This window comes from Fusarium fujikuroi, chromosome FFUJ_chr01 (assembly GCF_900079805.1).
Source record: "Fusarium fujikuroi IMI 58289 draft genome, chromosome FFUJ_chr01".
NCBI classification, from domain to species: domain Eukaryota; kingdom Fungi; phylum Ascomycota; class Sordariomycetes; order Hypocreales; family Nectriaceae; genus Fusarium; species Fusarium fujikuroi.
The window spans coordinates 4,421,628-4,443,312 of record NC_036622.1 but is presented as its reverse complement, the minus strand read 5'-3'; the positions used below and the strand labels follow the sequence as shown (position 1 = coordinate 4,443,312).

The 21,685-nt window shown below is 48.8% G+C and overlaps 8 protein-coding genes; 4 read left to right on the top strand and 4 right to left on the bottom strand.

Moving 5' to 3' along the window:
* Window positions 1-2,013: 2,013 nt before the first annotated feature.
* On the bottom strand, window positions 2,014-3,176 carry FFUJ_00724 (probable uracil-DNA glycosylase; the record flags this gene model as incomplete). XM_023571874.1 has 2 exons in its annotated part: window positions 2,014-2,770; window positions 2,827-3,176. The coding sequence occupies 2 exons, from the start codon at window positions 3,174-3,176 to the stop codon at window positions 2,014-2,016; spliced, it is 1,107 nt and encodes a 368-aa protein (XP_023424778.1).
* A 1,210-nt stretch (window positions 3,177-4,386) lies between these two features.
* On the top strand, window positions 4,387-7,035 carry FFUJ_00725 (related to HRD3-involved in degradation of Hmg2p; the record flags this gene model as incomplete). XM_023571863.1 has 4 exons in its annotated part: window positions 4,387-4,414; window positions 4,487-4,645; window positions 4,697-6,637; window positions 6,692-7,035. 4 exons carry the CDS (start codon window positions 4,387-4,389, stop codon window positions 7,033-7,035), a joined length of 2,472 nt encoding a protein of 823 aa, XP_023424777.1.
* Window positions 7,036-8,261: 1,226 nt separating this feature from the next.
* On the top strand, window positions 8,262-8,878 carry FFUJ_00726 (uncharacterized protein; the record flags this gene model as incomplete). XM_023571851.1 has 3 exons in its annotated part: window positions 8,262-8,357; window positions 8,416-8,544; window positions 8,603-8,878. The coding sequence occupies 3 exons, from the start codon at window positions 8,262-8,264 to the stop codon at window positions 8,876-8,878; spliced, it is 501 nt and encodes a 166-aa protein (XP_023424776.1).
* A 278-nt stretch (window positions 8,879-9,156) lies between these two features.
* On the bottom strand, window positions 9,157-9,903 carry FFUJ_00727 (uncharacterized protein; the record flags this gene model as incomplete). XM_023571840.1 has 2 exons in its annotated part: window positions 9,157-9,674; window positions 9,759-9,903. 2 exons carry the CDS (start codon window positions 9,901-9,903, stop codon window positions 9,157-9,159), a joined length of 663 nt encoding a protein of 220 aa, XP_023424775.1.
* A 693-nt stretch (window positions 9,904-10,596) lies between these two features.
* On the top strand, window positions 10,597-13,683 carry FFUJ_00728 (probable alanine--tRNA ligase, cytosolic; the record flags this gene model as incomplete). XM_023571829.1 has 3 exons in its annotated part: window positions 10,597-10,681; window positions 10,839-13,456; window positions 13,507-13,683. The coding sequence occupies 3 exons, from the start codon at window positions 10,597-10,599 to the stop codon at window positions 13,681-13,683; spliced, it is 2,880 nt and encodes a 959-aa protein (XP_023424774.1).
* Window positions 13,684-13,961: 278 nt separating this feature from the next.
* On the bottom strand, window positions 13,962-15,581 carry FFUJ_00729 (uncharacterized protein; the record flags this gene model as incomplete). XM_023571818.1 has 3 exons in its annotated part: window positions 13,962-14,171; window positions 14,224-15,196; window positions 15,238-15,581. 3 exons carry the CDS (start codon window positions 15,579-15,581, stop codon window positions 13,962-13,964), a joined length of 1,527 nt encoding a protein of 508 aa, XP_023424773.1.
* Window positions 15,582-16,404: 823 nt separating this feature from the next.
* FFUJ_00730 (related to cysteine synthase) lies at window positions 16,405-17,742 on the top strand (the record flags this gene model as incomplete). The annotated part of the gene is made up of 1 exon (XM_023571807.1): window positions 16,405-17,742. The coding sequence occupies one exon, from the start codon at window positions 16,405-16,407 to the stop codon at window positions 17,740-17,742; it is 1,338 nt and encodes a 445-aa protein (XP_023424772.1).
* A 298-nt stretch (window positions 17,743-18,040) lies between these two features.
* On the bottom strand, window positions 18,041-20,537 carry FFUJ_00731 (uncharacterized protein; the record flags this gene model as incomplete). XM_023571796.1 has 2 exons in its annotated part: window positions 18,041-19,480; window positions 19,527-20,537. 2 exons carry the CDS (start codon window positions 20,535-20,537, stop codon window positions 18,041-18,043), a joined length of 2,451 nt encoding a protein of 816 aa, XP_023424771.1.
* Window positions 20,538-21,685: the final 1,148 nt, after the last annotated feature.

Genomic DNA, 21,685 nt, shown 5'->3' with positions numbered 1-21,685 from the left:
CACGTTCCTTAAAGTTCTGCTTTTTAATTACCTTGAGCAAGCGGGTTGCCCGTGTAATTAGTTAATTGGGTGGCCTCATGACCTTTTATCGCACCAGTTCGCTACGGGCACAGTTTCACCGGTCGATAAATGGCTTGCAGAAACCCTTCAACACAGCTCATAATCGTCAATGGTCTCTGAATATGCAGGTGACTTGAGTTCCTGGCAGCATACATATTCAGTACAAGTTAAGCTTCATCAAACGAGATCCAACTTGGGATGATGGACAGGGGTAATTACCGCCAGTGGCCCCTACAAGCGTGTCATCTTGGCGCTATGGTTGGACGCCAAAGCCTTTAGCTCATCATGTTTCCTGGGCCCAAAGATATGAGCAGCCAAACGATACGCATTTTCTCTTATTGCGCTTTAATGCCATCAAGCACTGTGGCGGGTGGCTCGCCGCCAACGTTTCGTAATTCCCGTGCCTCTTTTAGAGCTCCATTGCCATCAGAACGAAAGCGCCGCAACCATAACCTCTTCTGTTGCTCGCTTCCCTGCCAATAACAGCGCTGCTATCACAGTCCTCAGCCTAACTCCACGTCATGAGAGGCAATATCTGTCTTTTTCCATTACTCATTCCATATCGAGTCGCCCTCGGCCGATTGAATTGCTTCTTTGCGCTCTAGCTCATGGTTGAGCTGATCTCTCACCTGGGGTATTCCATGTTTGCCAGGAACTTCTCGCTTACAACAGGTTCTGGATTACGAACATGGAAGCTTCTTGGCTCTGAAGAGGCCAAATATAGCCGCCATTCTGACTTCTTTCCTAGCTTCTGGAGCTGTGGCCCAATGGCTGCAGCTGTACCAGTAGCTTGGCCATCCGCGGGGCTCATGGGTGTGAGTTGGCATCGCCAGCGCATCCTCATCCCACCCTCCCCAGGCGAAGCCGCTGCTTGGAAGCATTTTTGAGTGGTTGTCTGGCAAGAGTTTCCGAGATCGACGCAATGAGTTGGCATCTCCTTACGCAAGATGGCGAAAAATAACTTCCATGTTTGACATGCAGATGAATTGTGATGTGATGCACAGTATGGCTCCTAGGGCTCTAAGGTGAGGCTCTACTGTCAGTCTGATGTCTCCCAAACTGGAATGTAGATTTTGCAACCTGTTTCAGCTTTATCGAAACCTTCGCTGGCTGTAAACCCCTGAGTTAAATGACCCAATGGTATAAGCCAGTGCAGAGATTGTTCCCGTTATCTGCCATGGGTCCATGATTCGCCTCATGGCAGCTCTGGAACCCTAGTCGCAAAAGCTCATCTCAGCTTAACATATCCATGAATGCTTTTTCTTCCTTAAATACGCTCAGAGGCCACCGATATTTACAAGAATCGGTATATGCCTTGATTGACGCAGGTCCTCGCACAAGATGGTAGCCTGGAGTGACCTACAATATTTCACGACAACATATGTAGTCAGTCTCATGCACCTCGGTATCCTTTACCAAACATAGAGACGACAAGGTCGCCTCATTCTTCTCGAAACGAAAACGTATCACACGCTTCGCCTTCGCCTTCGAAGAAGATACCCAGATGAGATCAGTTCGGCGGGCTGAACAGTGGGGATGCATTAACAATCTCTTAAACACGGACCTTTCTCTTAACCGCGAACATGATACGATAAAAGTGTTGCGCATCTGAGATCAAGGATCTGCCTCAAACCGGAACTTTCTGTCCCTTCCGGCTGCGCCCTGATTCCCGAAACAATCTATCACTTTATGCGTCAGGTTGTGGGGAGTTGCACCAAGTGAGGATCACGTATTGAGCGTCATAATATTCCTAACTCACCCATTCATCTTATAAACCTTTTCCAATATCCAGGTACATAGATTCCCGAGGCTGATCCTACATTGATCCCTGACCCGGAACCGAAAACTTAATAGTTGGAAAGCTGTCCCTACGCTTGCATGCCATGTACCTTTCCCTTAGTGTTGAACGCCGTCATTACACATACACTCCCGAGTTCGAACAATTTTCAAACACTACTTTTCTTTCTCTTTCTCCTCTTCTTCAGCCAACCGAAGGGCCTCTTCGAGAGCTTCCTCATCTTCGTCGAAAGCATCATTCTCCTTGTCCTCCTCAACCTTCTTCACCACTTCAGGCTTAGTCTTCTCAATGACCTCAGCCTTTTTGTCAGCAGATTTAGCCTCTTTGGCATCGGCTTCCGTCGCTGGAGCTTTCGTGGATGTGCCAGGTCCGAGTGCCCAGTCAATCTCACCTTCAGGCCCATATCGTGTAACCAGCCAGTCATTGGCTTTTCTGAAGTGACCGCAGTCAAAGAACCCCCTGGAAGCACTGAGAGGGCTAGGGTGGACACTCTGTAGTACAAGATGCTTGACGCGATCGATCTTCTGCACTCGCTTGCCGGCTGGTGTTCCCCAGGCCATGAAAACAACACCCCTTGTTCTCTTTTGCGCCACTAGATCAATGACTCGCTGTGTGAGCTTCTCCCATCCTCGATTAGAGTGCGAGTTGGCTTCGTGGGCTCGAACTGTAAGGCAGGTGTTCAACATGAGAACACCACGATCTGCCCAGGGGGTGAGAAGACCTCCTCGGTTTGGTGGTGGCTCGAAATTAGGATAGTCTTTCTTCAGAGCAATATACATGTTCTTGAGTGAAGGTGGTGCAGGAGTTGGGGGTCGAACGGAGAATGCCAATCCATGAGCCTGGTTGTCGTTATGATAGGGGTCTTGACCAACAATGACAACCTTGACATTGCTGAAAGGGGTATGACGGGACCTATAAGCTATAGGTTAGGAGCTGCCACAGCAGGTAGAAGGATATTTCGTCCTTACCAAGAGTAGATATCGTTCCTAGGTGGGAACACCTTGCGGCCAGAGCTGATTTCTCGATCCAAGAATCGCTTCAAGTCCAGGAACTCCTTTGTGACAAGATCGTCCTTGAGGTGCGCCAGCCAGCTTTCATCAAGAGTATCAATTTCGAGCTGCAAGAGCTCTTTTTGCTCTGGCTTCAAGGAAGCCACCCACTTGGCCTTATCAAACTTGACGGCTGGTGCGGGAGCAGAAGCACCAGCACCAGCAGGCTTAGGAGCTGCTCCGAAGAATGAGGCAATGTTGCCATTGGCCTTAGGCTTCTTCGAATCGTTCCCGGTAGAGGCGCCTGCTTTGCGCTTGAGGGTCGACATGGCGATAGCTTGTAGGTGGAGACCGATGGTGGGAGGAGGTGGATGCACGATGAGCCCTCGATACGAGGGAGGGACTCTTGCGAGGAGAGCTCGAACGAAACGAATTCTGGGCAATTAACACAAAACAATCCAATTACACAAATACGGTACTCATGGAAGCAATGAGGGAAACCGTGAGTATCGCGAGTATATGCTGATATCTGTGGTAGTACAATGCGTAGAAATGAGAAGAGTATCGCCGTGAGAATTCGGGCTAAAGTGGTGATGCAAGGCCCAGGAGTCAGTTAAATGCAAGCGCGTTAAGTAAGACGCGCTAGCTCCCAGCCATTAACGCGGTCCCCGTGACTTTCGCGTTGAGGAGGCTTGGAGAGACACTAACTGCAGGGACCTGAAACTCTGAGTGGTTGGGGCCTAGGATAGCTTCAGCACTAGCAAGCCACGCCGTCAGTATACCAGGCATCAGGTCCAATAACTCCAAAATGGGCAGTCGCCGAAGCGATATTTGAGTATAATTGCTTCTTTTTGTTGAAAGTGGCTATCAAATAGAGTTTCGGCAGATTACAGCCATTTGAACTGAATTAACGGGGGGTTGCTGAAGTTTGGATCGTCCTTGCGTGCCTATATACAGATAGTATGTTACGCAAACTTATCACCTGTTGTACGATTTCGAATAGATTTAACGGCCTCATTAGAAACCGTTCCACCGTGAGTCTGTGAGCCTGCATAAGCCAAACTGTTTGCCGTGCTTCTACTGATTGAACATGATCTTTAAACGCGATTGTGGAATCTCAATAGGTTGGTGCATACGGAGTATATACCTACCTATGTGTACTTAGCTAGAGAGCCAATCTGATTTCGTACAGTGCTTACTGGGTGTATCACTTGCACTGAAATCGAGGCAGGTCTAATTGGAGCTCAGCTCCTTTAATTCAAACACAAAAGCCGTTCTCGTTCATCTGTCTGTCACCTGATGCTGAATGAATGTAATAGGGTCGTAGAGCTTGTCGGTTCCTGGCCTAACATTGCTTAATCATCAGCCATACAGTTCTACGCTTTTCCCTTCTGGGCCGCTGCATTACCTCATGCAAGCTCCGACCTCATCTGGACAGCTTGTAACTCCAACACCGTTGGCCTCACCAAATTATTACTCTGCATTATAGCCATGCTTTATAGCACAATTGACCTTTCCGGCACATAGCAGCTGCCAACGATGCGTCAATCGATAGTCTGGGTTCTCCGTTAGTCTCCCATTTCGTACCTTGCTGTAACACGCGACAGCTGTCAATTTGGCTTGCTGACTTCTTTATTAGTGCTTTGGCAGGTAACCACAGGACTCGGCACAAATGTCAAACATTATGACGAAACATATAAGGATAAGAACCTTGAAGGAGCTGGACAGAATCAATATATCGCTTCTCCAAAGACCGACGTCGGTGTCGATCAAAGTCAGCCTGCTGGCCCGCAACCTGGTACGACTACTCCCACCACCAACAAGGCGCAAAGACACTGACAGCTTCCAGGCGCGGAACTGGTCGATGCGGCAAGAATAGAACTCACCAAAGCCCCTCAGCCTTTGCATCGCCGAAAGCGAAGACCTTCGGGGCTCGTTGGAACCGCTCTGCGTTACATACTTAAAGCCATTCCATCTGGTCCGGCAACAGCCCCATCGCAGTCCCAAGAGACCACAGTCAACGGCGCTGTCGCAAAAGCGGTTGAACTTCTGGAACAGGCCGCACAGCAAAACAACTCCGATGCTCTCTACCTGCTTGCAGAGATAAACTTCTTCGGCAATTATAGTTACCCAAGGAACTTGGAGGTGGCCTTTAACAACTACCATCAACTTGCAACTGTCTACGGAAATTCAACAGCCCAGTATATGCTGGGAGTCTACTATTCGACCGGGATCGGCAACGTTGTAGAGCGTGACCAAGCCAAGGCGCTCCTCTACTATACCTTTGCCGCTATTCGTGGAAATGCTCGTGCGGAGATGGCAACGGCCTTTAGACATCACGCTGGTGTTGGCACGACGAAGAATTGCGAGGCAGCTGTGAAATATTACAAGCGTGTCGCAGACAAAGCTATAGCTTGGTACCGAGCGGGCCCTCCTGGTGGTCGGTCCTGGATCCATCAGTCATGGCGAATTTCTGATGACGACGGAGGTATCTACGGAGAAGGCGCGAGTGCTTCAAGCTCAGGCATGAACGCATTCAAGGCTAGCCCTGGCTCTGATGCGAATGCCGCCATAGACGATGTGATTGAGTACTTGGATCTTATGTCTCAGAAGGGCGATTCGAAGGCCTCCTATAACCTCGGTCGCATATACTATGACGGCCAACGAGGCCTGGAACGAGATGTTGACCTAGCACGTAAGTACTTTGTTCTGGTCGCATTACGTTACTGGAAGAAGGACGGTCGCCTAAGCGAGAACCCAAAGCCTGGAATCGAAAAGATTGCCAGTAAGGCTGCTGGGTATTTGGGTCGGATGTATTTGAGAGGCGACGGCGTTCCTCAGAATTTTGAGCGGGCCAAGGTGTGGTTCGAGCGTGGCATTACACAACACGATGCTCAGTCACAACATGGCCTTGGTCTAATGATGCTTCATGGCTACGGCCAAAAAGAGAACGTGAAGAGGGCTATGGAGCTCTTCAAATCCTCAGCCGATCAGGATTATGCCCCGGCCTTGGTGCAGATGGGTCAACTTTACCTGGACCAGGGTGGCCAGGAAGATGTCAGGATTGCCAACAACTATTTTGAACTGGCCGGTAGGCACGGCAATATTGAAGCCCACTACTACATCGCAGAGATGATCCATCATGGTGTCGGACGAGAGAAGCATTGTCCTGCATCCTTGACGTATTACAAAAGCGTTGCCGAGAAGGCAGAGCCCCTGGTGTCATCATGGGGCGACGCCAACGACGCTTACGAGGCTAGCGATTACGAACTCGCATTCCTTGAGTATCTTCTGGCCGCTGAGCAGGGCTATGAGAAGGCCCAGACCAATGTTGCCTACATGATAGATTCTGCTCAAAATGGGGTTTCCATTTCGTCATTACTTGGACAGCCTCGAGAGAAGAGTGGTCTTCTCAAGAACCCATCTCTTGCTCTTGTTTACTGGACGCGATCTTCCAGACAGTCTAATGTTGACGCATTAGTAAAGATGGGTGATTATTATTACCATGGTATTGGTACTGAAGAAGATATCACAAAAGCTGTCCAGTGCTACACCGGAGCCTCCGACTACTCCCAGAGCGCACAGGCACTGTTCAACCTCGGTTGGATGCACGAAAACGGCATTGGTCTGGTACAAGACTTTCATCTCGCAAAGAGATACTACGATCATGCCCTAGAGGTAAACGATGAGGCATATCTACCAGTAACTTTGAGTCTCCTAAAGCTTCGCCTTCGAAGCGCTTGGAACACGCTGACACATGGACCGATACACTCGATCCAGGATGAGCCCAGTAAGTTTCTCTTGTCAGATACGAATCCTAGGTACATACTTACAAAGCCTCCAGAGCCTAAGAAGGATCGCTCATTCTCCGAGTGGATCGCTAACTTCCTGCGAGAAGACAACCAATACTATGAGGAGGAGCATTACACCGGAGGTGATTTATACGATGGTGCTCTCGGCGATGGACAGGGAACAAATGACGACGATGGTGTCCTAGAAAGCCTCCTGATCATTGGGGTCACCTTTTCACTTGTCTTCTTATTATGGTGGAGGCAGCGGCTTCAACAGGCGCATCAACAAGCAGAAGACGCTCGAAGACGAGAGCAAGGCCTCCCCCCGAACCCTCGTCTCGATGGTCCAGGCCCCGACTTTGCTGGCTGGGGGGCCGCTGGAGGTGTAGTTTTGTAGAACCTCAGAAGCAGCGTGGTTATTCATGTCGTTAATAGCATTAGAGCGATGGCGTCTTTGGATTGGTTGTCAGAATATGATAAACTTATAGTTGCAGCCTTGCGCACATAAGTGTAACGGTTACTGACATGAAAGTGAAGTTTTTGAGTTTTGCACGACCAGAGGAGTTGAGCGTGCACGATAGTTATCTAATGAGCCCAGAATGTCCGTGTTTACCTCGGTGGCTTCTGGCAATGCAAGAAAAGACGAGATGTTTCAAGTAGCTACGAGGCTGAGCTGATGGCTGCTTGTCATACGCTAATACGGTACGGATGTCGATCGATCCGTCTCACAGTTTACTGAGCATGATTTGTACAGTAATGCTCACTGCTGAGTCTCATTTATGTGCAGGGCTTGTGATTCTTATCATGGCAGAGTCTTATTCTCCTCGTGAAGGATTCTTCACAGCAACCCTCACCTTGAGTAAGCTGAGGGGCTGACTACCAAGACTAGCTAGTAGCTGGTTAGTCGATACCTTATTCAAAGACAATCATCTTATTAACGGAGCAGCGATATACTTGTACATAGGAGACAAAGAGGGTGAGGTGGGTGCATGTCTTGGGCTTTGTGGCTTGTCTTAGGCTCGTAGCCGCTGGGACGTGACAACAACCCTGCCACTGTCAGCCTGTGAAACTTGAGGAGTCGAGCGTAACGTAACTCTGCCGCATAGATCGTCGCGTCTACGCACGATAAAGGCACTGGCAGTGGCTATCGCCCCCTCCTGTCCCCTTTCTTGTCTTGCCTTTGTACACTGGAGCGCCCGCTTAAAACGGGGAAGGGTGAGTCGTATTTGTACGACGGGCCTTTATGTGAAAATCAACCTTGTTCTCCCTTTGGAATTCTTAGCATATCCTCCTAATAAACTCCTTCTAGTCTCTTTCTCGACCCTTCATCATCTTCTTACTCACTGGGGGCCGTTCTTTTTTCATTCAACAAGTGCTGACTTTGACATCCATTCATTTATCCCTGCGATTGGGGGTTGTTTGCGCATTGGATCCTTCAGGCACCTAGCACCTGGCACCTTGGCAACCTACTGTGAACTTTAGTGGAGGAGGGCACTTCCAATCACCTGTACGGACCTCGGAGTACCGTTCAGCGTACCTCGTACTCGGTTGATTTCCATCCATCTCAAAAATCAACAAACACACGCAACAGCCTATTCTAAAGAACGATTTCTTATCGCCAATATGGCGAGTTTCGTGAGGTATGCGCTTGAGCGCAGGGACGATGACACTTCCGAGTACTTCACCGACGACGACGATGTCTATTGGTGGTATAGCAGAGTAAGCATCCATCATTAACTTTCGTACGTTCACGTTGCGCATGCTAACTCGACAACAGGAGGGATATATCGTCAAGTGGACTATCCTCGCCGTGATCGTACTTCTTTTTACACTCTGGATCGTCGGAGGATATTGGCATGCAAAGAAGAGAATCCAAAAGGGCTTACGGCCACTAGCATATCATAGAGTAAGTCGCACCTGTGCTGTGATACACATCCAAAACACCAATTCTAACCCCTCTGCAGTGTTTTGTTAGTAGGCGCATGATGGCTCAGGTCGATCCCCGTTACGCATATCCTCCTAACGGATACTACTACGCTCCTCCTGGCAACTACGCCCAGCCTGGCGGTTATCCAATGCATAACATGCCTCCTCCGCCAGTCTACGACCCATCACGACCTCCCATGTACGAAGAGCCCCCGAATGCCTCAAAGATCGACCCAGCGCAAGGACAGCAGAGACAGGCCGATGGACCGGCAGACTATTATGCTCCTCCAACAGGACCTCCGCCTCCGCGATAAACGGTGTTAGGCGCTGGAAAGGTTCGATTGAGAGACATGCATGCATGCATGGACGGTTGTTTCTTGAGCCATGTGACGGTTCATAAGTCGCTGGGCGGCCACGTCAGAAAGTATGAAATTGAAAGTCAATCAATGAATGTAGTTAGCATAGAAATACAAGCAAATACCGGCGTTCAAGCGCCAGGTTCTCTTTTCCAATTCACAGTGAACAAACTCCAGTCGCCTTGGGTATATATATAAGTGTGTGTATCGGGCGTCACATGTGCGGTTCCCTTGCTCTAGTCCAAGTCCATCGCGTCTGGGTCGTCGTCTGTACTCGTGGCAATACCAGTATTCAATATGGCGTCTTGTATCGTTGGGGGCTCCGTCTTACCCTCCCTTTCTAGCCGCTGTAGCTCTCTTGTGCGATTTCTCGACTCGATGATGGCCTTGCGCACACTATCTTTGTCCTCTGGCACCGTCAACGACTTGGGATCACTATACAGCACTACCTGCATGCCGGCTAGTTCTCCCTCGCTGTTGGCTAGTACCGATGGGGGGATGCGATTCGCGCGCAGGTGCTTCTCGATATCTGGTAAGAAGACGAGCTTGCCCGGGTCATCGCTTTCGCTATCGGAGGAGAGCTCGTCATCAATGTTGTAGATGTATACTTTATGTTTCGAATCGTCTAATTGCATGGTCTCATCGGGCACTGGATTCGAAACAGCATTTGAAGAGGTAGGAACTGGAGCAGCAGAAGAAATTGGGGTTGTTGTTGGTTGCTCGACAGGGACGTATAACTTGTTTCCGCTCCGTTCTGTAGGCACGATGGGTGTTAGTTCATGGGCATTGCAAGGATGAGGACGATGTAACGATTAAGGAAAACAAGAATAAAACATACCCAGATTAAGGAGACTCAAGCGTTTAGAAAGCCGTTCATTATCTTGTGTCTCTGCCTTTCTCTTTCGGCGCAATCTTCTTGTCTTATCGACCCCTTCGGCTACAGCTACTGTAGCTGGGGCGGAAGATGACGGGGATTGTAACATGATCGCAATAGGACGGGTCTCAAGCAGTGGTCAATTCGTAGTCCACCGAGACCTAGTTAAAACGGCGAATTTTTAAACCCTTCAACACCTGGACTATCCGACTGAAGGTCGAATCAGCCGCTCGGAGAAGGACACTGGCAACCACACGTGGCGAGGATGAAATTTTGAAGTCTTGACTTGTCTTTTGCGTGACGGCGACGGGCTTCCTCTTCTTTGGCTAAGGTAGGGTTTGGTTTGGTTTGTCTGTCCTCTGTCCCTCGAGGCTCGATGTGGGCGTGCATCAATCGGGTGAGTGTCACTAGGGGCCGAAACGGAAACACTGCAGTAAGCTTCAGCGGTTGCGGGCGTTGGAGTCGGCGCTATAGGCCCCGGAGCTTGAGGACGATTGTCGGCGCGGGAGAGCGTGGGCCTTATGTATCCGTCTCGGTCTTGACTCATTCTTGTAGAACTTTCTACCCTCCTCCGCCTGCGCCTGCGTCTACGCCTACGCCGCCACAGCAACTCCATCTCCAACTCAGACCCCAGCAACGTCAACTTCTCCTCCACAATCTTCAATCAGAAACCCCCACTACCACCACGACGATTCCTCCACGGCCGACAATCACTGCAGCGCCTGCGCGGAATATCTTCAGGACTGCGACTAGCAAGAGATCGCCCCTTTTTATTCTACGTCGGTCTTATTCCAGCACGACCATGGCCGAGTCGGAGCTCAAGTGGCCCGCTGCGCGCGTGCGCAAGACCTTTCTCGAGTACTTCGAGCAGAGGGGTCACACAATTGGTATGCGATTGCGATAGCGCGGGCACTTCGTCTCACTGCATTAAAATATATTGAAATTATATCCAATTTCTCGACAAGAACAGCCTCAACACCACTATTTACTTAGTTTTTTTCTCCTCTGACTCACAAATCACTAACAAGACTTCTTCTGCTTCAGTCCCCTCTTCATCGGTCGTCCCTCACAATGACCCCACCCTACTCTTCACCAATGCCGGCATGAACCAGTTCAAGCCCATCTTCCTCGGCACCATTGGCAAGACGGATCCTATGGCCGGCCTCAAGGCCGCTGTCGACAGTCAAAAGTGTATCCGTGCTGGTGGCAAGCACAACGATCTCGACGATGTCGGCAAGGATAGCTATCACCACACATTCTTCGAGATGTTGGGTAATTGGTCTTTCGGCGACTACTTCAAGAAGGAGGCTATTTCATATTCCTGGGAACTTTTGACAAAGGTCTATGGTCTGGACCCCGATCGTCTCTACGTCACATACTTCGAGGGTGACGAGAAGTTGAAGCTGGAGCCCGATTTGGAGGCCAAGGAGCTCTGGCTCTCGGTTGGTGTTCCCGAGGATCATATCCTTCCTGGAAACATGAAGGATAACTTCTGGGAGATGGGTGACCAAGGTCCCTGTGGTCCTTGCAGTGAGATCCACTACGACAAGGTCGGTGGAGGCCGCAATGCTGCCAGCCTCGTCAATATGGATGATCCTATGGTTGTTGAGGTTTGGAACAACGTTTTCATGCAGTATGATCGACAAAAGGACGGAAGCCTCAAGTCTCTCCCCGCCAAGCATATCGACACCGGTATGGGCTACGAGCGACTGGTTTCTGCCCTCCAGGATACAGTTTCCAACTATGCCACCGATTGCTTCACCCCTCTCTTCCAGAAGATCCAGGAGGTCACTGGCGCCCGACCCTACGCTGACAAGTATGGCAAGGATGATGCCGATGGCATTGATACCGCCTACCGTGTAGTTGCTGATCACATCCGAACCCTTTCTTTCTCCATCGCTGACGGCGCTGTTCCCAACAATGACGGTCGAGGTTACGTTGTCCGACGTGTACTAAGACGAGGTGTGCGATATGCTCGAAAGTATTTCAACGCCGATATCGGCGCCTTCTTCTCCAAGATCTTGCCTGCACTTGTTGACCAGATGGGCGAGCAATTCCCCGAGCTTGTCAAGAAGCAGCAAGACATTAAGGAGATTCTCGATGAGGAGGAGGTCGCCTTTGCCCGCACTCTGGATCGTGGTGAGGCTCAGTTCGAGAAGTATGCTGCCGAGGCCACTAAGGGCGGCTCCAAGAAGCTCGAGGGTGATGTTGTCTGGCGACTTTATGACACTTTCGGTTTCCCCGTGGACCTTACCCGATTGATGGCTGAAGAGCGAAGCCTCGAGATTGACGATGCTGAGGTCGAGGCTGCTCGAATCAAGGCTCGTGAGGCCAGCAAGGCTGTCAAGGAGTCTGTCCAAACTTTCTCCAAGCTCAATGTGCACCAAATCTCCGAGCTCGAGAAGGATCTTAAGGCTGAGCGAACTAACGATGACGCCAAGTTTGCTCAGGGTGACACCAAGGGTAAGGTCCAGCTCATTTACGACGGCCAATCCTTCCTTAAGTCGACCAAGGACGTACCCGAGAAGACTGCTCTGGGTCTTTTGATCGACAAGACCAACTTCTACGCCGAATCAGGTGGTCAGGTCGCTGACACTGGACGCATCGTCATTGACGATGTTGCCGAGTTCAAGGTTCTTGATGTTCAGAACTATGGCGGCTATATCTTACACAACGGTTATATCGAGTATGGTACACTATCCTCTGGTGACGATGTTCTCTGCGAGTATGATGAATTGCGCCGATCTCCTATCCGCAACAACCACAGCGGTACTCACATTCTGAACCATTCCCTGCGGGAGGTTCTTGGTGATGATGTCAACCAGAAGGGTTCTTTGGTGGACAACGAGAAGCTCCGTTTCGATTTCTCTCACAAGACTGGCGTCAAGATTGAAGAGCTCAAGAAGATCGAAGACATGTCGAACTCATACATTCGCCGTAAAGACAAGATCTTTTCTAAGGAGGTTGATCTGGAGCTTGCTCGCCAGATTGAGGGCTGTCGTGCTGTCTTTGGCGAGACCTATCCCGATCCTGTGCGTGTTGTCTCCATCGGCAGAGATATCGATGAGATGCTCGCCGATCCCAAGAAGAAGGAATGGCGTCAGTACAGTGTTGAGTTCTGCGGCGGCACCCACGTTGAGCAGACTGGGTTGATTAAGGACCTCATCCTTATTGAGGAGAGTGGTATCGCAAAGGGTATTCGCCGTATCATTGCCTACACTGGTGAGGCTGCTCACCAGGTTCAGCGTGAGGCTGATGAATTCTCAAAGAAGATTGATGCTCTCGACAAGTTGCCATTCGGTCCTGAGAAGGAGGCTCAAGTCAAGGCCGTGTCTGTGGAGCTCAGCCAGCTAACCATCTCGACCTTGACGAAGGACGAGTTCAACAAGCGTTTCCAAAAGATTTCTGCTGCTGTGACTGCTGAGCAGAAGAAGCGCCAGAAGGCCGAGTCCAAGACTGCGCTTGATATCGTCCAGAAGTACTTCGAGGCTAACAAGGATGCTAAGTGGTTCGTTGGTCGCCTGCCTGTCGGTGCCACCGGCAGCAAAGCCCTGCCTGATGTGGTCAAGCACTATCAGGGTAAAGATAAGGAGAAGACTGTTTATCTGTTTGCTGGTAGCAAGGAGGAGGGTGCCGTTGCACATGGTGTTTACGTTGGAACTGTAAGTCTACCCCTAGAATTAGAATTGCATACACTAACGAACTATTTTAGCATCTTGCTTCTCAGGGCGTCACTGCTGAGCAATGGGCTGCCTCCGTGTCGGAGATTATTGGTGGCCGATCGGGCGGCAAGGAGCCTGTACGACAAGGCCAGGGCACTAAGCCTGAGAACATTGACGAAGGTGTTGAGACTGCGACAAAGTGGCTCAACGAGAAGCTGAAGCTGTAAAGTTTGAAGAACAAGGAAGTGTATTTCTACTCTGCTCAATGGGAATTCATGATTGTTCATTCACCTGGGAGTAACGTCGGGGATCTGGTCAGACAAAAGGAAGGATATAGAGCGTTTAAATAGGCATGGTCATTTACCATTGCCATAAGAGAAGTACGAGAATAAAGAACACCATTGATGACATATTGGTTTGATGAGAGGGTATATGCTGTGTCTTTTCCCAACCCGGATGTATATCTACATGGCCTTATTCTTTGGCTTTTGTTACACGGCTAATTTCATACAGTTACAAGAACGCTGGCGTTGCGATAATTTGATATCAAGGGGTTCTCTCCGCTTCGAGTTTCGGTGTCCTCAACATATGCCCACTTGCGCATGAAATCGCCATGCGACATAACACGAGTCAACTTGCCCGTGATGGCACGGTAGATGGCCTCTGTGACGCGGAAATCTGTTGGGAAAAGAATATCGAAGTATCCTTGATGAACCTATGTGATGTTAGTTTACCAATATTCAATGACAGTGGGCTTCATAGCTTACCAAGGGGGTTGTGACGGGCACCATCTTTCTATGGTACCGTGTCTGAACAACAGGTGCATTCATACCCTTGACAGCTTGAGGGAGCCAGTCAAAGTCAGATGTTACAAGACGGTGGCCTGGGAAGTACTTCTCAAGAACGTCAAAGAACTGCATCAGCCGTGTGGGGATAAATTCTGGATCCGAGAGATTGGCAGCAAACGGAATCTTGGTGGATAGATATCGTAGAACGACATTGCTGGGGTACGGTTTAGGATAGTTTCCCCCTGTGGCGGCGTGTCTGACACGGAAGTATCGCGCAGCAAGAGGGTCCAACTCCTGAGAGTAGAATTCGTAAAAGTCGCCGTCACCATCGATCAGCACGTGGCCTTGCAGGGGCTGCTCAGTAGCAACGTCGTAGCGAATACCATCGTGGGAGAAGTTATCGAAGACCTCCATGGCGAGAAAGAAACAAGGCGACGGCACGTATTGGTCCCAGTCGAAGATGGAGCGGTTGATAATCTCGACCTTATCCGCGTGGCCTCGAGACGCAGCTGTGGAGAGAAGATGTCTGTTTTGCAACGCAGCGAGTGTGGAGGAAATCTCGATGATGTTGAACTTTGTGCGAGCGTACACTTGAGGGTCGACTTCTCGGATGTAGTCCAGGATGTTGAGCATGAGCGTTCCACGACCCGCGCCCATTTCGTAGATCAGAAGATCGTGGTAGGGGTATGTGGTGAGACGATAGTTTGTGACGAGATAGCGGGCGATTGCTTCGCCGTAGTATGGGCGAAAAAGCTCGGTAGGCGTATGCCATAGCTGGCGTGTTGGGTTCTCTCCTTCTCGCTCATCAAGAATATCCTCGAATTCGGTGTATCGACGGCCTAGCTCGGCCTGGAACTCAATCTCATCTCGCATTGAGTTGAAGTCGAATGGCTCGCCCGGGCTGAAGATGACGGCTTGTTTGGAGAAGTATCCATATGAGGGATTGTAAAGACTGTCTATAGCTTCGTTATTCTACTATTCCGAGAGGGATACTCGAGTGTCATGCCGTCAATAAAGTCTCTCAGCAGCATCTTGACCTTTCGTGGTCGTTCGGTTCGTTGCTTGAGCTCGTCAATCGATATGTAAGGGTACTCTGCAAACTCGGTAGATCGGTCCTGGGGCAGGATGTTCGTGCGCTGCTGCCATCGACTCTCGTTTTTCTTCATTCCGCGATCACTAGAGGGTCGTCCCGCCACGTAGAAGCGGCTCTGATGGCTGACGATAGTGGTGGTTCGAAGGCCATTGCGAAGACCGGCGAGGTTTCTAACGCCTTTGCAGCCTGGAGGTCGATGGTGGAAGAGCTGGCGGAAGATTTGCGCCACAATTGGGGAGTCCATGCTGTAGAAACTCCTGTTATATCGTCGACATGTTCGTTCTTGGGAATTTGGTGTTTTGAGGATTGAGATGGTTTACATTGGATGATGTGGGTCTCAGCTGGTCGGGTGTACCTCGGGTTGAGAGTGAGAGCAGAGGAGTTTGATAATTTATACTCGCGTGATCATGTGCGAGTTTTCCTATTATAGATTATGAATGGCTTCATCATTTGGGCTTGATATAATTGCCGTGTGAGGTTAAATTTTGTCCTTGCTATCGAACGCCTCTTCTCGACAAGCTGTCGTAAGTTTGGAGGGGCTTAAAGTGAGGTTATAGCCAAGATGGGTCAGCAAATGTTCTCTTGTAGAATCATTGGTAGAATAGTAATCAAAGGCTTCTCAATAATTCGACCCTAGAGATCATTGATTTATTTTAGAGATTAAAGCATAATTATATATATAATGGATATCCTGCTATAGAAGTCAAGAGGCAAGAAAACTCAGGACCTCTAGTGTAGGTAGGTAACAAAAAGAATTGGGATAATTTAGCGCAATTTAGCAAAGACCTAAGGACAGTATACTGACTCTAGATTAGGTGTCTCTGGCACCTGAAGTTTATAGCGCTGGTGTAGTAGACTAAGCTCCACATGACATCACGCACACCAGGGTTCATTAATTCTACATAGCATGTACTCATACCTCAACACCAAGCTTTAGCCAAGATCATTCAAGTTTCAACCGCAACCTCAACTCATCAGAAGCGCAGTCAACAATGCAGGCATTCTAGCTCCCCAGTGAATGCCCAATTGGTGAGTTCATTGGGTACGCTAGCTAAAGACTTCCAAAAATGGCGCTCAGTGACCATCCAAAAGCCTACGGCACCGCTGCCGTTGTCTTCGCCTTCACAACTGGCATCCTCGTCACTTTAGGATTCAAGGACTTTTACCCAGATCTTGAGCGTCGGTTCCAGCGCAAGAGACGTGCAAACACGGGCGGTGGCCGGAGATCGAGTCTTTTCTGGGGAGACCCTGTTGAACTTCAGGATCACGAGTCTCAACCTTCATCGCCAATGTCTTATGATGTTGTGAGGAATAGCTTGGTAGATGGTATAGAAGCTACCATCGGTAACACGCCTCTTATAAAGATTCAATCATTATCAAAAGCCACAGGCCGGGTCATCATGGCCAAAGCAGAGTTCCTCAATGGCGCTGGAAATTCACCCAAGGATCGTGTTGCACTTAACATGATTCGAGAAGCCGAATCAAAGGGTCTACTAACGCCACATAAGGGTGATACGATATATGAAGGCACAGTAGGAAGCACGGGTATCTCACTCGCAACTCTTGCCCGAGCAATGGGCTACCACGCCCATATCTGTATGCCTAGCGATATGGCTCTCGAAAAGTCCGATCTACTCCTCCATCTTGGCGCAACTGTTGAGCGAGTCACTCCCGCACCTATCACAAGCCCCGATCACTTTGTCAACCTGGCTCGGAGGCGTGCGGAAGAACACGCCAGCAAGGCCAAGGATGGCAGCAAAGGTTTCTTCGCAAACCAGTTTGAGTCCGAGGCCAACTGGAAAGCACATTTCAATGCAACGGGTCCCGAAATTTGGCGGCAGACGAATGGCCAGCTGGACGCCTTCGTCGCAGGAGCTGGTACAGGAGGAACAGTCTCTGGCGTGGCAAAGTATCTGAAGGAGGAGCAGAAGGCAACGGATATCAAAGTCGTTCTCGCCGACCCCCAGGGTAGTGGTCTCTACAACAAAGTCCGCCACGGTGTTATGTACTCTTCGACAGAACGTGAAGGCACAAGACGTAGGCAGCAGGTTGATACTATGGTCGAAGGCATCGGAATCACACGTCTGACTGAGAACTTCGAAGCGGGGCGCGAACTCATCGACGATGCTGTGCGAGTAACGGACGCGCAAGCCTGTCGCATGGCGCGCTGGCTAGTTGAGCACGACGGCATATTCATCGGCAGCAGTAGCTCTGTCAACTGTGTCGCCGCGGTTGAGGCAGCTATGAGACTTCCAAAGGGGAGTCGTGTTGTTACTATCCTCTGCGACTCTGGAACGAGACATCTGAGCAAGTTCTGGAAGCACATCAAAGAGATGGGTCTGGAAAGCGAAGAGGAGGCAGCGAATTTGTTTACTGAGCTAGGGGTACCCGGCTATGATGAATGAGGTGCGAACGAACTGAAAAGGATGAGTGGGTTATGAAAATGAAGCACATGTATATAATAGATAATATCTTCAATCGACTCTCAACTTTCCTATTCAAAGACTTAGAGGCAAGAAGACTTAGACCTAATATTAGAGTCTTGAATCTAAGTAATGAAAATATTTAGGTAATTTAGCCTAAGTTTAGGGGACTCTTTACTAAGTTTATTCTAATATCCTCTTTATGAGTTCTTGCTCCCCGAGGGTCCAAGTTTGATGATACTCCCTTTGATCTAGTGTTTCTATCAAATAGATTCTGTCCTCATTTTGTACTGTGATCGCTGTCATAATTCACCATAGCAATGTGACCATATTCCTCATCATCTGTAAGATTGGACTCGGGCGTCCAGGGTCTTTGTTGTTGCTGATGAGTATCATGTGAAGATTCAAAACGTCGAGGAAGAGGACGGTTGGCTTCCTTATCAGCTCCAACTGGCTTGCGGGGGATAGCAGGCATATCTTCATGTTGAGCTTCAGTAGGGCGTCGGGGCAATGGCGGTCCCGCTTCATCATTCGGTCCTGATGATGGCTGTACTTGACTCGCTACAGGCCGTCGGGGCAGCTTTGGTGCTTCTTCTTTTCTGTCCTGAGGAGTCGGTCGTTGAGGAAGCGGTGGATTCTCATTGCTGGGCTGTTGTGGTGAATTTCCCTGGGTTGGGGGCTGTGATGGCGACACAAGAGCCGGAGGAGAGATGTTTAGTCCATGAAGATCCTTTTCGATTTGCTCTTGGTTCGGCGACTGAGGGCTCTCCTTTCCCTCAACTGTAGTCCCTTCGAAATCGATCAGCTCACCCTCGGCATGACGGTCCTTCATCAAAATCACATCATCCTTTTCGATCTCGGATGTTGTCTTGATTCCAACAAATCCACACTTGTTGAGAATCTCACCAATGAGGTCGGGATACCGGAGGTGTCCACTGACGGAATCACTCAGATCGAGGTTCTGGATACCTTGAACCTCTTGGATATTCTGTAAGCCAGAGACTCCCATGGAGAGACTGTGAGCCCGGTAGACGAATCCGAGAATCATATCGTTCTCTGAATAGACATTGAAGATCTTTCCAGAGACAACAGTACGAAGAGTACGCCAGTGAGGAGGAGCTGAAGGGGCCGGAGCGCCGATGATGACAACTGAATCAATGAGACCAAAAGCGTGCCGCTCAGCAAGGGACTGCAAGCAGGCATGGATCGCTGTAGCACCAAGGGAATAACCAATTAGAGTGACAGGCCTCTCGCCTTGGACTTTGTTGATCAGAGCATCAGCAAGTAGCTGGCCTGCTTTTCGAGATCGGTTGTGCGCATGGCCAAAGGGATTATCAATGTTGGAAGCAGCAGCAAGTACCTGGATAGGCCAAAGAGCCGCAAGCAGGGTGGCAAAGGCAGTGCGCTTTATGATCTCGACCTTGAGCTTCTTCCAGGCAAAAGATTCGACCATACTTCGTAGAGCATGTCCCAAGGCAATGAGAGACTTCATCTCATAGCGCAGAGCGAAGACCTCAGAATCGTCACTAAGAATCCTCCATGGTTTCGTCACGTCATCCTCATCACGAAGCCATCCGTTGATTCCGATTGTAACACGCAGCCGTCGTTCCTGTGCTTGTGCTTGGTCCTGCTCTGCATTAAAGACCTCTCCCCATTCACCCCTGAGAGGGATGAAGCGGAAGTCCTCAACTTCCTTTGCGTACTTGTCCATCATTTCACCCTGCAATGTTAGTCGGGAATGAACAGGATTTCAAAAAGTAACTTACAGTCATCTTTCCTCCATATGCACCGAACAAAGCTCCTACAAGGGCACCATTCATCCAGAAAATACCAAGAAAGCTAGCAACACCTCCCAAGCCCACACCACCGAGGATACCGCCGACAGCTCCAGCGACAAGAGGTGCTGCCAGACCACCAGTGACGCCGATCACAGCTGCACCGGCGACAGAAGCAAGCCCGACTTTCCAGAAACGACTGAACTTGTTCTCTTCTCGGCGTTTGGAAGCTTCGGCCTCGGCAGACATGACCTCCTGCTGCTTATCTTGGTCCTTGGAGGATTCGAGAAGAGTCCTGGCGATTTCCATTTCCTCCTTGATGAGGAAAGTCTGGGAAATCTCAAGAGAGGAAGCAAGATAGAGCGCAAGTGCTCGAGTATGAGCGGAATACTTGCCCGTGGAAAGCAGAAGGAGCAGGATACATGATATGGCCTCTCTTCTGTCGGCAGCAGGGATAGTCGTCAGTCTTGTGGGGATAGGATGATATAGAGCCTGAAGAGAGGCAATATCCTCAGACTTGTCTATCTTATTCTCCCCAAAACTGATGAGATTCTCGCCTTCTTCAGGTGTATCGAGCTTCTTCTTTTCAGCCTCCTGTTGATGTTTGCGCCTTTCCTCCTGAATCTTGTGATCATCCTTGACACGAACAATCTCCTCCAACTTGGGGATGAATTCTTTTTTCCACTCCTTCAAATGTTTTATAGCAGCTTTCTGAATACGTAGTGCCTGCGCCGATGGCTTGTTCGGCTGCTGCTGCTGCTGCTGAACATTTGGATCAGAGTCATCATGCCTGGGTGTCGACGACCTGTCCTCGTCTCTTGGTGTAGAAGGTCCACTCTCACTTCGAGGGGTTGATAGGACAGGGCCAAGCTCATCGTCGGAAGCTTGAAGTTGATCACTCATATAAGTAGTGATCTCATCAACGAGCTTGAGGAGGGCTTGGCGACGCGCGGGGTTGAGTGTGATGACGATCTGACGAGGATCCGAGCATGTTGGCGCCATTTTGATGATATCGACCCGGACGAAACTTCAGACAGGTTTATTGCTAAACAGGCTGGTTATGGGCAGTAGGTTTGGTTATATAGTACGCGTTGGCTGTGGTGTCAATAAGTCATGGCCTGAGCACGGCCCGTGTATATGCAGGATCAAAGATTAAACGCTCAGTTTCAGGCTGAAAATCCTACTTGCTAGGCAGTGTTGTTTGTTGGTTGTGTAATACTGAAACATGCAGTCGTAGGCTCTAGGCTCAGAACTGAACCCCGAAACCTGGTGTGAGGTGCAGATGTGTTGTAATTGGTGTGATGTAATCACTGAAGGAGTCGTAATATGCTTAGGCCTTCGTCACGTGCGAATGACCAAGAAGATACAGATTATCCTCAGTTTGATACAAAGAAATGGAGGATATTCGTTTGATATATTGCACTGGACGAAAACGAATGTAATTTACCTAGTAAGTATTGTCTTGGGAGTCCTAGCGCTGGTAATGGGACCTGTAAGACTAACGTCATACAGTGCATAGACAAAAGTTCTAACACATCCCGATTATATCCTAACTACCTTAATTACACCCTGCTATTTTATTCTGCAATTAATTAGGCAATATTTATTTAATTATAATAATATATATATAAATCTATAGAGAATTAAAAGGAGATTCTAGCTATATAGCTTAATACTTAATATAATAGCTATTTATATAATAATACTTATTTAATTAATTAAGTATTAATTTTATTATATTTTTAATTATATTATCTTTAATTTTAATCTATAACTTCTTTATAGCTGTAATTAGCTAGCTAATTGCCTTAATAGACTTTAGATAAGTAGTAATTTTAAGATATATTTTATATATCCTTTCTTTAAGGACTTTTTAGAGGTTTTTAATAGGGCTAAGGTTAGGACTATATAGAGGCCAGTTAATAAGAAAGACTTCTCTTCTTTTTGCCTAAAAATAGAGCCAGTCTTAAACTTTTTAATAAGTAAATATATAGGTATTATTATATTAAAAAGTCTCTCCTTTCTTAATAAAGTTAGGAAAATAAGACTGTAGATAGGATAGAATATACTGGCCTATTATTTCCTCCCTTTTAGATTTAGGATTCCCTAAAAGAGGGATAACTATAGATAGTTTATTATAGTTAATTACA